Raw genomic sequence first — 14,863 nt, 5'->3', positions numbered from 1 at the left:
GCCTCCCTCACCCTGGGGTGGGGGGGATGTGTCCCTTCCTGGGACAGGGTCCTGCCAGGAGGGTGGGCGATGGAGGGGAGGGGAAGGTGGCCAGTGCTGTGAGCAGCCAGGTTGTGCCACAGCTGCTGAGTGGTGAACAGCTAGAAGAGGCAGGGGCTGTTTTCTTGGGGCCTGCTGGGGTTTTGGCATCGAGTCGGAGGCAGCCCCACCGGGGAGGCAGCGGGTGTCTGTGCCCAGGAGCCAGCACAGCCCCACACTGACCCCACCAACGGCCACATGTGGCTGAAACCTGGCCATGGACAACTCCAGCCTGGTCATGGTGTGGGGAGCACCGGTGTAGTGGTGGGAATGCCAGCAAAGGGACCATGAGGTGCCCATCATAAGCCAGAAGCGCTGGGCCACGCTGCGGCCGCACACCGGGACGCAGCTGCTGCCCACGAGGACGGGGTCCCACGGCACCGCTGCACCAGCCCCCACCCCACAAACAGCATTTGCTGCTTGAAGGAGAAACGTGCCGCTCTGGGGCAGAGGGCCGGGGTGACCTGCCCAGCCCAGGCCCCAGAGCCCAGCTCCAGTCACGGAGCGTCAGCTCTGCCCCTCTCAGCCCACAGCAGGGAGGGACCCAGCAAACGTGGCAAAGGGCAAAACCAACGTTTCTGTCCCCGGAGAATCCACACTGGAACGTGCTTCCCCATTTCTGAAGGGACAAAGCACTGCCATGAGGCACGGGCACAGCCCCACGTGCCCTGACCTGCACCGTCCCATGACAGCGTCCCCAGGGTGCGGGCACCCCCCTGCCCCTGCCTGCCTGGGGCTGCCGCTCTCCCAGCGCAGGGGAGTCCCTGCCTCCTTCCCCGCCCCTCCCTGAACATGGCGATAACGGGCGATCTTTGACCTTGACAGCAAAACAGAAGGAGGAAAATCCTGGAAGGAGAAAGATGAGGCAGCTGCTGCGAAGGAGGGAGCGAGCTGTGCCCCACCAGCACCCTCCTCCCTGAGCAGCACCAGCGGCAGCAGGCGCAGGAGCGGCACCAACACAGAACAAACTGTTGCTTTTTTTTTTTTTTTGAAAAAGCTAATAATAAATAACGAGAGAAGGTGACACGGCAGCGCAGGCACAATGTGCTGGACCCCCACCCCCCACGAACACCGTGGCTCTCCCCGAGGGCACGGCTGTGGGAGGTGCCATGGGACTTGCACATCATCCCTAATTTCTGCCAGGTCCCGCCAGCTGCCCAAAACAACAGCCTGGGGGGGCAGAACTGGGAGCAGGACTAACAAATCTCTCCCCAGCACGTCACTCTGGAGGAGCAGGCTCACACGGCAGACTCCACCGCAGCAGCCCCATTCAGAACGCGCCGCCCCGCCGGCCGGGCGACAGGGAACTGGGCCTGGGCCAGATGCTGCATCCGCCTGTTCATGAGGGCCGGCCCCGAGAGCGAGCGAAACTCCAGCCCGTCGGCATCCACCTCGTCGTAGCCGCTCCCTCGCTGCGCCCGCACGTTGGGGTGCAGCCACTTGTAGTAGGTGACTCTGAGCACCAGCCCCAGCAGGTAGCAGGGCAGGGCAGCGGAGACCACCGGGATGAGGTACGAGTGCTCGTCAGAGGGGGGCCGGCCCCAGAGCCAGGACAGGGCCAGCAGCGCGCTGTCCACCAGGATGAAGCCGTGATAGATGATGCTGCGGTGTAGCGTCCTCCCCTGCGCCACGTTGAACCAGCTGAAGTAGAGGATCACGGCCACCATGGCCCGGTAGAGCTGCTCAGGGCCGGGCGACTCCATGAAGTCCGTGCCTTGCAGGCTGACCCAGAGGAACATGGCCAGCCACACGAGCGGGAAGTGGACAGCCACGCCGTAGGGCCAGAGCAGGGCGAAGAGGGCGACCGCAAGGATGCGAGGGCAGATGAGGAAGAGGTTCCAGAGGAAGTAGACGAGGGAGGAGCTCCGGCTCAGCTCGTACTTGTCCTGCAAGAAGGAGCGCAGGGACTGGTGGTAGTCGAGCAGAGACCAGGTCACACACAGGAACGCGGTGAAGATCCCCAGCCCTGCAAACACAGCGGTGGAGGCGCTGAGGGCAGAGCAAGGGGGGGCCCAGCCCGGCTCAAACCTCCCCCAGCCCGGCACTGCTCAATTGAGCTTCCCACCAGCTCGCAAGGAGGGTCAGAGCCTCAGCAGCTGCTTCTCCTCCCAGGCCTCCTGCCCTCCCCGAGGAGGTGGCTGGTGCCTGGCCTTGCCCTGGGGATGCAGAAGAAGCGACGGGACTGAACAGCTCTGCAGAGCCCATCTCCTGCCCAGAGAAGCCCCCAGCCCACAGGGGCAGGAGATGAGTGTGGGCTCCAGCCAGCCAGCACGTGGTTGGCCTCCCTGTTTCATTGCGGTGACACTTGCTCCCCACGCTGTGACGGGCACCAAAGCACCTCGTCAGTGGCCTGTGCTCCACCCCCCAAACATCCACATCCCCGCTCCCCAGGAGGATCCTGATTTCTCTCCTGACCCTCAGCCTCTCCTGGGGCATGTAGGGGAATGACCAGAGATCCCCCCAGCTGCCACCCTCCCACCCCAAGCCCAGCATAGTCCATCGGGGCACGTAAGCGCAGGACAGGTGTCCACCCTCCTGTGTGTCACATCAAGGATGCCACAGGATGAGAGGCAACGGCCTCAGGTTGTGCCAGGGGAGGTTTAGATTGGATATCCGGAACAATTTCTTCACTGAAAGGGTTGTCAAGCACTGGAACAGGCTGCCCAGTGCGGTGGTGGAGTCCCCATCCCTGGAGGGATTTAAAAGCCGTGTAGATGTGGTGCTGAGGGCCATGGGTTAGTGGCGGCCTTGGCAGTGCTGGGTTAATGGTTGGACTCGATGATCCTAAAGGTCCTTTCCAACCAAAACGATTCTGTGATTCTGTGATTCTAAGGTAAGGAGCGATGTGGGAGAAGAATGACACTGGAGAACCGCAAGCAAGGACAGATGAACAGTGTCCTGCTGGGTCCTGCACCCCTAGACAGCCCATCTGGTCTGTCCCGTCCAAGCACCCTCTGACATCAAGCCTGCACCCCCGCAGCACCCTCCCCTGCCCCAGACCCCTCACCCTGGGAGGGCTCGGCCTTGTTTGTCCGCAGGATAACGTAGAGGAGCAGGGTGAGCTGCGGGGTGTTCTCCAGGAAGGTCTCGAAGAGGCGCAGCATGCTGATGTCGTGGGAGAGGAAGGCCATGCGGCTCTGCTCCTCTTCCTCCTCCGCCTTCGCCCAGCACACCTTCCAGCCCACCTTCAGAGCGTGGAGGCACCTGCGCGGGGACCCGGCAGCGGTGAGGGGCTGCTGGGTGGCAACTCCTCACGCTGCCCTGGCAGGACAACTGAAAACGCTCCGATTTATGCTCAAACCACCTCCCTCCCCCTTCCCAAGACAAGCACGCAGCATCCACACGACGCCCAGCGCCATGTGAAGTTCAAGCGCGAAACCGAGCATCGCCCTCAGCGGAAAGCAGCCGGATTATTTCCTTCCCCTGGGGAGGGCAGACATGGTGCAGCCACGTTGCTTCCCCAAACAGCCAGGAGAGCCGAGGCCGAGACAAGGTTTTGGGGTGCTCAACCGCTCCCGCAGGCTCCGACACCCAGCCCTGCTCCGTTCGGCGTCCGGCAACGGCGACAGCACTGGGAGACGGGGTAAAGCCGGTGCTTGGGGACATGGGTGGGAAAATTCAGCTGGAGGGACACAGGTGGCTCGAACCTGGGGCTGGGCCAAACCGCTCTGCCTGGGGAGCCCCTTGGACATCCTGAGACGCGGCGATGGGGGGGAACCTCTTTGCTTCCCTGTCGTCCGAATCAGCTCGCAGGAGAGCCGTGCTGGCCCGCGCCGGGAGCTGGGATGGGTTTAGCCCAGGCACTCGCAGCGAGTGCCGGCCCCAAGGTCCCGAGCAGCCCGGCAGCTGGCTGGCTGCGCTTTGTGTTTGTTTACTTCAAAATGTTTTAAGGAAATTTTTCAGCAAAATTTTAGCTGAGTGTGGAACTCTTGCAGCCAGTGACATTTCATACTGATATTTATACGATGTCTCCTTGAATGTATGTAAAGTACTTTTATAACAGGAGGTTGATGGTACATTTCTGTTTAATAAAGGTTGCCCATATTTATTTTTTCCATATTTATTTATGGGATCCCCTCACCCCCGGGTCTCGGGCTGTCCAAGGGGCTCCCCGGGCAGAGCGGCGGCTGCAGGGGGTCTGTTCCCCACCCCCCGCAGGAGCAGGGCGAGGGGGCAGCCTGGGAGCGGCGGGGCCGGGGGGATGCCCGGGGCGGGGAGGGACACCGTACCTGAAGAGGAATCCGAGCTGGAGGAGGTGGAGGGCGGCGAGCAGCCACGGGGGCACGGCGGGGCGCAGGGCGGGCGGGTCGGAGCGGAGCCAGAGCCAGCTGCAGGCCTGCGTGGCGAGCGAGGCGGCGGCCAGCAGGGCCAGCACCAGCGCTGCCCAGCCGGGCTGCCCGGCCCGCGCGTACCCCGCCGCCACCCACCCGTCAGCGCACACGTCCAGCGCCGCCGCCCCCGCCCCCGCGGCCGCCAGCGCCAGCTGCAGCGGCCCGAACCGCGCCGGGCCGGCCCGCGCCGCCATCGACGGCCGCGCCGACCCGCCCGCTGCCGGGCCCGCCCCGGGTTGGCTCCGCCCCCGTCAGCTCCCACCGCCCCGTCCGGCCTCGCCCCTCTCCCCGGCACTCGCGGGGTCACCCCCGCCCCCCCCGTCCCGCCGCACCCCCCGGGTCACCCCAGCTCCACCGCTGCGGCAGCCGCACCCCCCGGGCCCCCCCCCCCCCGCCGCACCCAGCGCACCCGCAGGCGCCGCGGGAAGCAGCAGGAGGCGCTCTTGCCCCTCCCCCGGCAGCAGCCCCCGCCGCCCACCCCGGCTCCCCCCGCAGTACCGAGGGGCCCCCCCCCACCGTGAGGCACACCCCAGCCCTCGGCCCTGTACCAGCGCTCACCCCCGCTGTTTTTCCATCACCTTTTCCATCCTTCACCTCGTCCCCTCAGGGCGGGGCTGGCACAGGCACCCCGCGCACATGCCACCCCCCCACTGTCCCCTCGCACCCGGGTGTCTCGCCATAAACCCTCATCCACCCATGTCCACTGCTGGAGGCTGCTCCAAAACACACCAAGGGATCAAAAGGAACCGAAGAACTCGTGGAGCGAGTCCAGAGGAGGCCACAAAGGTGATCAGGGGGCTGGAGCACCTCTGCTCTGGAGACAGGCTGAGAGAGCTGGGGCTGTTCAGCCTGGAGAAGAGAAAGCTCCGGGGAGACCTTCTAGCACCTTCCAGTACCTGAAGGGGCTACAGGAAAGCTGGAGAGGGGCTTTTTACAAGGGCGTGGAGTGATAGGATGAGGGGGAACGGTTTTAAACTGAAAGAGGGGAGATTTAGATTAGGTATTAGGAAGAAATTCTTTGCTGTGAGGGTGGTGAGACACTGGCCCAGGGTGCCCAGAGAAGCTGTGGCTGCCCCCTCCCTGGCAGTGTTCAAGGCCAGCTTGGATGGGGCTTGGAGCAACCTGGTCTGGTGGAAGGTGTCCCTGTCCATGGCAGGCGGGTTGGAACTAGATGATCTTTAAGGTCCCTTCCAACCCAAACCAGTCTGTGATTCTGTGAAGAAGCTAGTCTGGGCACCGCCACCCTTGTCACCCTGTTGCAAAGAGGCAGATTTCAGGACACAGCGAAACCCAGAAGCACCCAGCATCCCCCACCCATCCCTTTCATTGAATCATTTGAGTTGGAAAAGACCTTTAAGATCATCAAGTCCAACTGATACCAGACAGTTTAGTAAAAGCAGGCCTCAAGGTAGGACCTAAAAGTTGTTTGCCCCCACTACCACCCTAAGAGGCCTACTGTGCATAGCCTTTAAATATAACCCATTTTCCTTTCAGTAATTTTCTTTTCAGCTAAAACAACTGCACGTTCTGAAGCTAACCGTGTTTTGAAGACAGGGTCTGCTTCTTGGGACTGGTAACAGTTAATAGTCATCACTCACTCTTGCTTGCGCTTAGTCTGAGAGAATCCAAGGTCTCTGTTAAATTCCTCGCTAATTACAAAGAAGGGCCAGAGATAAACAAGACTGTGAAGAACATCTTTGTAGTGTCTTAACGGAGCTGATTCACAGCTCTGGCGCCAGGAGTAGAGATAAATCCTGTAGGAACCAGAACAGGATCTTCTCCTCGGAGCCGCCTGCATGTGTCAACAGAAAGGCCTCGACCACGCTTGCGCAGAAGCGGGGCTGTACAGCAGACAGCATCACTATGGGGGGGTTATGACCACTAGAGACACCCAGAGACCACCCAAGACCCCTTCCCCAATTTAGTACGCATGCACAAAGACAGTTACACGATATATTAGCATATGCATAAGGTTTACTGGAATAGTCGGGCTTTTCTCAGGAATCGTATGAATATTCATTTCTCTACAGCGTACACAAGGAGTGTGCTTTTGTGCCTGGGTAGACATACGGAATGACCCCCCCATGTCCCTCAGCCAAATAAAGTAATGCCTCGTTAATGCTAAACCTGGCGTTAAGGAGTTTTATTCCTGATTTCGGTGACACAACCGTTACCCCAGCACTGCCAAGCCCACCCCTAACCCCTGTCCCTCAGCACCACATCTACACGGCTTTTAAATCCCTCCAGGGATGGTGCAATGGAGCTGGAGGGGACAGTGGTGCCAGGCAGGCCAAGGGCAGCCAGCCCCGCAGGGCCAGGAGCAAGGGAGGAGGCGTTGGCAGAGGGGCCCCCGCACCAAACCAGCTGCCCCAGGGCCGGCTGGGAGCGCCCCAAGCGCCCTGGCAGAGCTCCAGCATCACTCAGGCACGTGCTCTGAAGCAGTGCCAGGGGCAAATACCAGCCACAGCTGCGAAGCCCCAGCCCCGCAGGCAGCTATTCCGCCCGTGCCCTCGCTCCTCGTCCGACACAACACACCCATCCACCGCGGCTGCCCACTCCACCACGTCAGACCCCTGGGAGGGCCCAGAGCTGCCTTTTACAGAGAATGCAGATATTCCGTCTGTGTCTGGTTCACCAAAGGGCCCAACGCTGACACTTTGTATTGGTTCCCTCGAGGTTCTCAGAGAAGCCAGCAAAGCCCAAGGCTGATAAATCACCAAATCGTTCAGTGTTTCCTAACAGTGAGGCGGTCAAGGTCAGCTTGCAGTGCCCAGCTGAAGGAAGAAACTAAGTGGATGCAAGTCAAGAGAGCACAGAAGGGAAGAGCTGTTTCTGCTCAGCACCTGGGAGAAAAAAAATAAAAATTTCAAAAATAATAATAATCAAGCTTCTTGCCCTGAGCCTCATCTTGAGCACTCACATAAAAGTCATTGCCTGAACTTGCTGAAGTTCATACAGTGTCAGAGGAAGAGCTAATCCCACCTGGTTTTGCTCATAAGCCAAAAGCGAGGCTGGTGCTGTACAAGGCCACCAGAACAAGACCTTCTGGGTCGCCGGTTGTGTGGTCTCTCCAGAAGAGAAGCATGTGCCAACGTGAGGAACCCACCCGGCAGCAGACTCCTTGGGAACACGTGGCAGCTCACAGCTTGCATCCATGGTACGCTGAGTCCACAGGGAGGCCTGGGCTTCATCTGATTCGTGAGACCACCTCAGAAGTCAGAGTGGGAGGGAGACAGACTCCCTGGTGCAAGTCAGTCTGGCACAAAAAGAGTTTGTAGCAACCCCTGTCCTTTCCTCATACATCCAGCTTTTCTAGATTTCCAGTCAACATCATAGAGCCACTGATTCTGTCTTGGTTTCCGAGTAAGTTCTCAATGCCAAAAGCATTCACAACTGCTGATTCATGGGCTTCGTGAACTTGTGCTCTCTTCATTTTCTCTTGCTCAGTCATTACAGCGCTTGCTGGGGACTGAGAAGTCCCAAGAGCAAGCAGAAGAATAAAAGCGAAACACTGATGACGGCAGAGGCAGAGCTGCTGGTTTTAACGCACTCGTTGTATTTTGTAAAATCAACTTCCCTGATGGCACAAACGTGATCAACGCGGCAGGCCTCCTCGCACGGGGTGAGGTCGTATCTGACAGAGTTAAACTCGTAGTACTGCTGCAGGTAGCGCGGATCCTTCGAAATCCTCTCCAGCACCGTCTGCATGGAGCGTGCAGAGCCATCAGGGACGTGGAAGGCTTCTGTCAGTCTATACTCTTCCTCCCATGTTGGGAACTCTTCCTCCCGTGCTGAGGCCATCATGTTGGCATGAGTAAGGTTCAAGTAGTAAGTTACCATATCCTGCAGGGAGAGAAAACAGAATGAGGACAAATCAGGAAAGGATCAGGCCCCGAGGGAAAGGTTTGGCTACGACGCGACCAGCCCCGTCTCCCAGACACTGGTGTGTAGCACCACGGACACGCGCATTCACCGCACGCAGCACCTCGCCCTGCCCAGCGAGCGCTGAGCTGCCTCCCAACAGGTGCTTTCTGCTGAGATGGGAACCTGGGGACAGACACCTCCGGTGGGAGCCTCCAGAACTCACCACAAAAGCATCCTGTTTTGTAAGGGATGAAGGGATGGCTTTTCTCTGCTTGATTTTTATCTCCAAACATCAGGAATTTTGAGCCTGGCCTGCTTCAAAATCACTCTGTTATTTACTATCAACACTGGCTGCTGGCAGAAGCGAGGGTTGGAGTAGCGTTACTCACTGAGTGAAGTTATTTTCTCAACTGTGAACAAACTGAAGTTTTTCACAACTTCTGTTCTCATTCTCTTGCCCTTTTTCTCTGCTTCACTACCTCCCCAGCCTTCCACAGTGTATTTTAACATTCATTTCTCATGCTATAAACATGTAAACAGAGCATCTACAGAGCTTCTTTATCCACTGCAAAGAAAGGCACAAACATGCCATCCTCCACCTCTTTGCAAGTAAGAGACAGAGGAAACAGAAGCTGCCCCTACAATTCCCCTAAATTCAGATCCATTACAAATGAACCGATTTAGCAAGTAGGGGGGAGCCAAATAATTTTCTAGATGGTTAAAAGTTTTTGGAGGGGGTTTGACAGATCTGTCAGTCCCCAAAGAGAAATTCTAAAATCCACGTTACCTGGGTAGTAAAGCAAGTGTCAAAGGAGATTGGCTAAAGACATGAAGAACACAACCAAGCCTCTGCACTGCCTTGGGGAACTCATCGAGCAGAAGGCCTCGGCCAGCTGCCTGCAGTCACCTCGCCTTTACTCACTGACGCTCTTACTAAATCTCTGTGCTCGCCATGAGGCTGAAATATCTTGGTTGAGGTCCTCTCCTACATAGCCGCTTGGCTGCTGTAGTCCTGCCTGTTAAAACCACATGGAAGAATTAAAGTTCTCTTCTAGAACTGCAGCGTGCAGCACACAGTGATCCCCTACCAGCACTTGAAGGGTGTCTGGATCGTAGTCGATCACCCGAATCCCAGGGTTGTTGGCTCCATTGTTCACTCCAGGTAATGTTGTTTTCCAGGGAGTCACTCCAGGGGCCAAGAACATGACGTTGATTGGAGAACCTTAACAGAAAGGCAAAACAACCCATGAACAGGAGACCCTGGCTTGGATCACACCCTGTCCATGTTGCAGTGAGCACGCCAGGAACCGATCTCACCGCAAACTTTGTCACCAGACCCAGTTACAACAGCGCACGCATAAAGATCGGTGCATTGAAAGGCATCAGGGATCGACCACAGGGCTGCTGAGAACAGGCTTTTCACTGCTGTCAAAGACTCTGGCAGTGAGGGTGTGCAGGAGAACCACGCTCAGCAAAGGAGACACAGAGCGCTACCCGTAACCCCGATGCAAAGATCCGTAACTGCTCCCTTCTCAGCTGACGTCCAAAACCCATCAGCCGGAAGCGGGCAAGAAGCTGCAAGGCATGGAGGCGAAATGGCAAAATTTGAGGGTCAGCACGAAGGAGGGCTGGAGCTACAGGCTGGCGGTGGAGATCAGAACCACTGTTGTCTCTTGTTGACCAAAGCATTTCACAAGCCTCTTCTGGCTTCTCAGCTGCATTCAGCTAACAGCCACCGAAAACTCTCATCGAGAGCGATGTGCTGGGGGCTGGCAGAGCTAACACGCAAACGCTTGGGTGCCCAGAACAGGTACCTGCATCATCGTAAAACATCCGAAAGCTGTCCGTGTGATGGTGCCCAAAGAACTGGGCAGCAATCACTCTGTGGTGCTTCTGCACAATTCGCAAGTATCGCTCATTAAAGCCACTCCGGAACCAGGGCTTGCCCCGTTTCTTCTCGAAGAAGCCAGGAGGGACGTGCCCCACGATGTAGACCTACAAAAGCGAAGAGTTACACTGAACGCAAAGCTCACACTTCCCACAGAGCACTGGTTTGCTGCGACTGCACAGAGGGGAGAGCAGGAGCAAGAAGAGCTTCCAGGCTGGGAGAAGCCCTCTACAAAGTTTGTTCCTTCATTTTTTTTTTTTTTAAATACCATTTCATCTGCTCTAGAGGCATTGGTCAGCGTTTCTTCCAGCCACTGGAACTGCCCTCCAGGATCTTCCTCACCAGCTGTCTCATCATTCTGGTCATAGTACAGATTGGTATTGAGGACAACCATTCGCCCTCTTGTATCTGCGCTGGGCAGCTTCTCGCTGTAGAAAGCTCCTGAAAAATGCAACCAGCAGGTAAAGATCAGGAGGTCTGGTCATGCTGGTTGCTGCAACCCCAGATCCCTTTTGCTTCCATCCCTCTCAGCTCTCCTTGGCAATAGCCACAGCAGAGTCACTGTCTGGACAAGGTGCCAGCAGCGCTCTGACCACTCCAGGATGGGGATCCAGAGCGACTCTTCCCCTGTGTACCTCTTGTCATGCTCATGTCTCTCAGGTGAAAGGAGACCCTGCCTGGGGACAGTGTGCAGCACCAGGAGCTGGGCAGCCCTAGAGAGCCACGGTGCTGGCCTGCACCAGCAGCTGTCTTAAAAGATCTCTTTTCTTCCACTGAAGCTCACCACTCTGCGCTCTCTGCAGGGACACTTTCCAGTAACTCAAGGAAAGCAGAAGAGACTAAAGCATAAAGAAATTTCTTTTCTTGCATGCAGGAGAACTCAGTGCCAGAAATCAGCATTAAATTGAACCCTTCCTCTCCAGCTACTGTTGCCTTGAGCATAGAAGCAGGGAAACAATACGTGGTATTCTCCTAACCATGCCCATCTCCCCAGAGTGCTGCCAACAGGAGCCAGCGGTGCCATACCTGCTCTGAAAAGAGGAATGGAAGCATCATTCAGCCAGGGACGCCACAGTTCAGCTGTTCGGTTGTAGATCCTGTGCTCCTTCCCTGGAAACTGATTCTTGGGGTGGAAGTCATGATTGCCCATCGCCGCGTAGACTTTAGTGTCTAGAGACAGAGAAAAGGAGGCGCAGAGGAATCCATGGTTGCTTCGGAGTTCCTCAGCACCAAAGGTCCCTGAGGCACTCACAGGCTTGGAAAGAACAGCATGGCTTGAGAGCTTTGCAAAAGAGAATCATCCACACCACAGCCATGGGGCTGCATTGACTGAGGGTGCAACACTGCAAAGACCATCCCTCCTCAGGACAAGCCACCCCGGAGCCACAGCTTTAGAGAGGAATCAGTGAACTTTCACCATCGCCAACGCTCCTTCCCCCACTGCTGACATGGATTAAGTGTGAGGAAATGCTGCAGCCTTTTCTATCTTAATGACTAATTACAGAAATGTTTATTTGGTCTCTTCTGAGCAAGTTAAACTGAAACAAGGGCGCATCAGATGCCTCAATTCAGACACGCCTCATGCCATACAGCAACTAAGACGACGCCAAACAAGTCCCTATGACCACAGCCCTTCTGTGCATTTCCCCTTCCCAATTCTGTCATTTCTCCACCCTGGTAAGCTCTTCCCAGGAGACTCTGTGCCCCTCTCCCCTTCTCATCCCCTCAAATCCTACCTGGAAACGTCTCTTTTATCAGAGAAGTCAGATTTTCTATTATGTGCAGAACCTTTTCTTCTCCAAGCTTCTCATTGGGGACGTGAGGAGTATCATCTCTAGAGAAACAAAAGCAGCACAGTGACCATCTGTGACTAACGGGGCACGTGCTTAAGAAGTGACAAGCAAAGCAGAGAAACTTGCTTACTTCTCTTTGTGCCTCCTGAAAAATAAAGATAAAGCTGAAGGTTGTGGGGGCAGAAACCTGCACCATGTTGGCTGGCCAAGGCACTGAAGAAGTTTCAAGGCATTGCTCAAAGTGAAAATGGGCTCTACTTTATTCTACTTGAAAAACCTACACACAAGCACATGAAGCGGAGGCTTGTTCTGCCTCGGTGCATTTAATAGACACCGAAGCTGACTGGAAATGCTGCAAGGAACAGCATGGTGCAATCTTAGGTCAGCATCTGGGGTGCATTAAGAAGAGTGTGTCCAGCAGGTCGAGGGAGGTCCTCCTCCCCCTCTACTCTACCCTGGTGAGACCTCACCTGGAGTATTGCGTTCAGTTCTGGGCTCCCCAGTTCAAGAGGGACAGAGATCTACTGGAGAGAGTCCAACAGAGGGCTACGAGGATGATGAAGGGACTGGAACACCTGCCCTATGAGGAAAGGTTGAGAGACCTGTGGCTTTTTAGTCTGGAGAAGAGAAGACCAAGAGGGGATCTGATTAATGTGTATAAATAGACAAGAGCTGGGTGTCAAGAGGAAAGGGGCAACCTCTTGTCACTTGTGCCCTGCGATAGGCCAAGGGGCAATGGATGCAAGCTGGAGCACGGGAAGTTCAACCTCAACATGAGGAAGAACTTCTTTACTGTGAGGGTGACAGAGCCCTGGAACAGGCTCCCCAGAGAGTTTGTGGAGTCTCCTCTGGAGACTTTCAAGATCCGTCTGGATGCGTTCCGGTGTAACTCGCCCTAGATCGGTCCTGCTCTGGCAGGGGGGTTGGACTCGATGATATCTCCAGAGGTCCCTTCCAACCCCTCACATTCTATGATTCTGTGATCTGCTGGGCAATAGTGAAGCAAAGCTGTTTGCACAGCTGCTTGAACAGCAGGATAACAGCTCTCATTGAAGTGAAACAAAGGAATGCCTCCAGTAAGGCAGTGATCATCGAGGTCTGCCTCCAAAACCACGGCAGACACACACGCCTGTGTTTTCACCAATACGTTTATGGCATTTGTAGATGATGCTGGGCTGTCAACAAGACCATTGGAGAGGAAGATCAAAATTTAAAAGAACTGGGGGAAATAGTTTGAAGGAAAAAGAAAAATCAACTTAAAGTTATCAGGACCAATAACTACTTCTAAGTAGGAAGAATCATCCGCAGAGACAGAAAATGAAAACATGGGTCAGACAACAGCACTGAAAACTAGGACTGGAGGTTACAGCAGATTACAGGTTGATGTTGCACTGTTAGAAGAAAAGCAAACATTACAAGACAACATAAACACTTAATGATAATAATAATGATGCAAAATAAAGCTTTTACTCTCTGCAAGTGCTATTGAGGCCTCCTGTAGAACAGGGTACCCACTTCTGGAGACCACACTAGGAGAAAACACGCTCCGTTTGGGGAGGTCGTTCACACTTCTAAAGCCAAACAGCCCCTTTTTGAGACAAGTCTCCCAGATGTCTCTTTACAGTCTGAAGAAATGCCACAAGTCTGTTTTGCAATGCTCTCCTCCCACTGCCTCTGGCAGGCAGGACTTGGCGCACCAACAGAAAGAGCACGTCCCATTCCCTGGAGCGTTTCAGGTACTCAGAATCTGCGTGAAGTCAGACAGGGCTGGCCACAATTAAAAAGAAAAGGAAGGGCAGTGAAGTGTGATCCTTTCCGTACCTGACTGTTTCTCACTGCTGAGGCTTGTTGGGAGCCTCTCGCTGGTGTCGAGTGGCCTCGTCAGGGTTATGCTCTCCCCCAAACCTCCATTTGGCGTTATAAGGCACGTTATACCTCACCTCTCCGAAACGGTTACCACGTAAAGAGCCCTGGATCCCCCCACAAGCTCCTCGCGCCCCGGCCCTCCAGCTGCCCCTTCTCCCCTCCAAACCCTGGCAACCCTCAGGGCAGGCAGGATCCACGCCACAGCCCAAGAGCAACGCACGACCCCAGAACCCCCGTTCCCAACTCCTGGAATATTTGGTGTTTCTCCCCCCGGAGAAGCAGCTCTCTGAAGAGGCACACGCCGTCCCTCGGCCCCAGCACTGCAGCGGGACGGACAAGGGGGGCTGAGGAGAGTCCCGCCAGCGAGCGGGGTCAGAGCCCGTCCGACCGCCGCTGCTGGGGGGCGGCTGGGCAGCGGATCCCCGCCCGGCGGGACCCCGGCCCGGCCCGTCCTCACCCGGTCCAGAGGACGAAGTCCGGCCGCTGCAGGCGGTCCCTCATGGCGCGGGCGGCGGAGACGAGCAGGAGCCAGGGCGCGTCGCAGGTGTAGCTGCCCCAGGGCCCGGCGGCGGGCGCGGCGCGGGAGCCGCCCGAGGGGCACACCTGCCCGGCGCCCGCCGCCGCGTTGTACTCGGGGTCCCAGTGGAGGTCGGTGACGTGCCAGAAGCGCCCTGCGGCCGCCGGGAGAGGCCGAGGCTCAGCGGGGCGGGGGGCGCGGAGCTGCCGCCGGGCATCGCTCGGGGCCCCCCACCCGGCCGGGGAGCGGGGGACGCTGCCTCCCCTTACCTGGCAGGGCCGCGGCCAGCGGGCAGAGCAGGAGGAGTGCGACGGGCTGCATGGCGGCCGTGCCGGACCGTGCCGTGCCGGACTGCGCCGTGCCGTGCCCTCCCGGCCCGGCCCCGCCCCGCCCCCGCCACAGCCTGCCTCACCTCAGCGCCGCCGGGCAGCGCCCGCACTCAAAATGGCGCCGTCCGCCTCACCGCGGCCTCCTCTCATTGGAAGAAGCCGGAAGACGAAGGGTCGCGATTGGCTGCTGGCGGCGG

The 14,863-nt window shown here is 57.1% G+C and overlaps 2 protein-coding genes across 2 annotated transcripts; both read right to left on the bottom strand.

Annotated features, from left to right (window-relative positions):
* Window positions 1–1,106: 1,106 nt before the first annotated feature.
* XKR8 (XK related 8) lies at window positions 1,107–4,603 on the bottom strand. Its single transcript, XM_068418008.1, has 3 exons — window positions 4,308–4,603; window positions 3,086–3,282; window positions 1,107–2,044 (listed from the first exon to the last, which is right to left on the bottom strand). The coding sequence occupies exons 1-3, from the start codon at window positions 4,601–4,603 to the stop codon at window positions 1,317–1,319; spliced, it is 1,221 nt and encodes a 406-aa protein (XP_068274109.1). The 3' UTR covers window positions 1,107–1,316.
* Window positions 4,604–6,537: 1,934 nt separating this feature from the next.
* On the bottom strand, window positions 6,538–14,683 carry SMPDL3B (sphingomyelin phosphodiesterase acid like 3B). The gene is made up of 8 exons (XM_068417882.1): window positions 14,607–14,683; window positions 14,278–14,491; window positions 11,898–11,995; window positions 11,188–11,331; window positions 10,430–10,602; window positions 10,088–10,268; window positions 9,362–9,495; window positions 6,538–8,252 (listed from the first exon to the last, which is right to left on the bottom strand). The coding sequence occupies exons 1-8, from the start codon at window positions 14,656–14,658 to the stop codon at window positions 7,860–7,862; spliced, it is 1,389 nt and encodes a 462-aa protein (XP_068273983.1). The 5' UTR covers window positions 14,659–14,683; the 3' UTR covers window positions 6,538–7,859.
* Between the last annotated feature and the right edge of the window lie 180 nt (window positions 14,684–14,863).

Source organism: Nyctibius grandis, chromosome 24 (genome assembly GCF_013368605.1).
Source record: "Nyctibius grandis isolate bNycGra1 chromosome 24, bNycGra1.pri, whole genome shotgun sequence".
In the NCBI taxonomy this organism is placed as follows: domain Eukaryota; kingdom Metazoa; phylum Chordata; class Aves; order Nyctibiiformes; family Nyctibiidae; genus Nyctibius; species Nyctibius grandis.
Note: the sequence above shows the minus strand (reverse complement) of the source record. Positions and strands in the feature narration are given on the sequence as shown.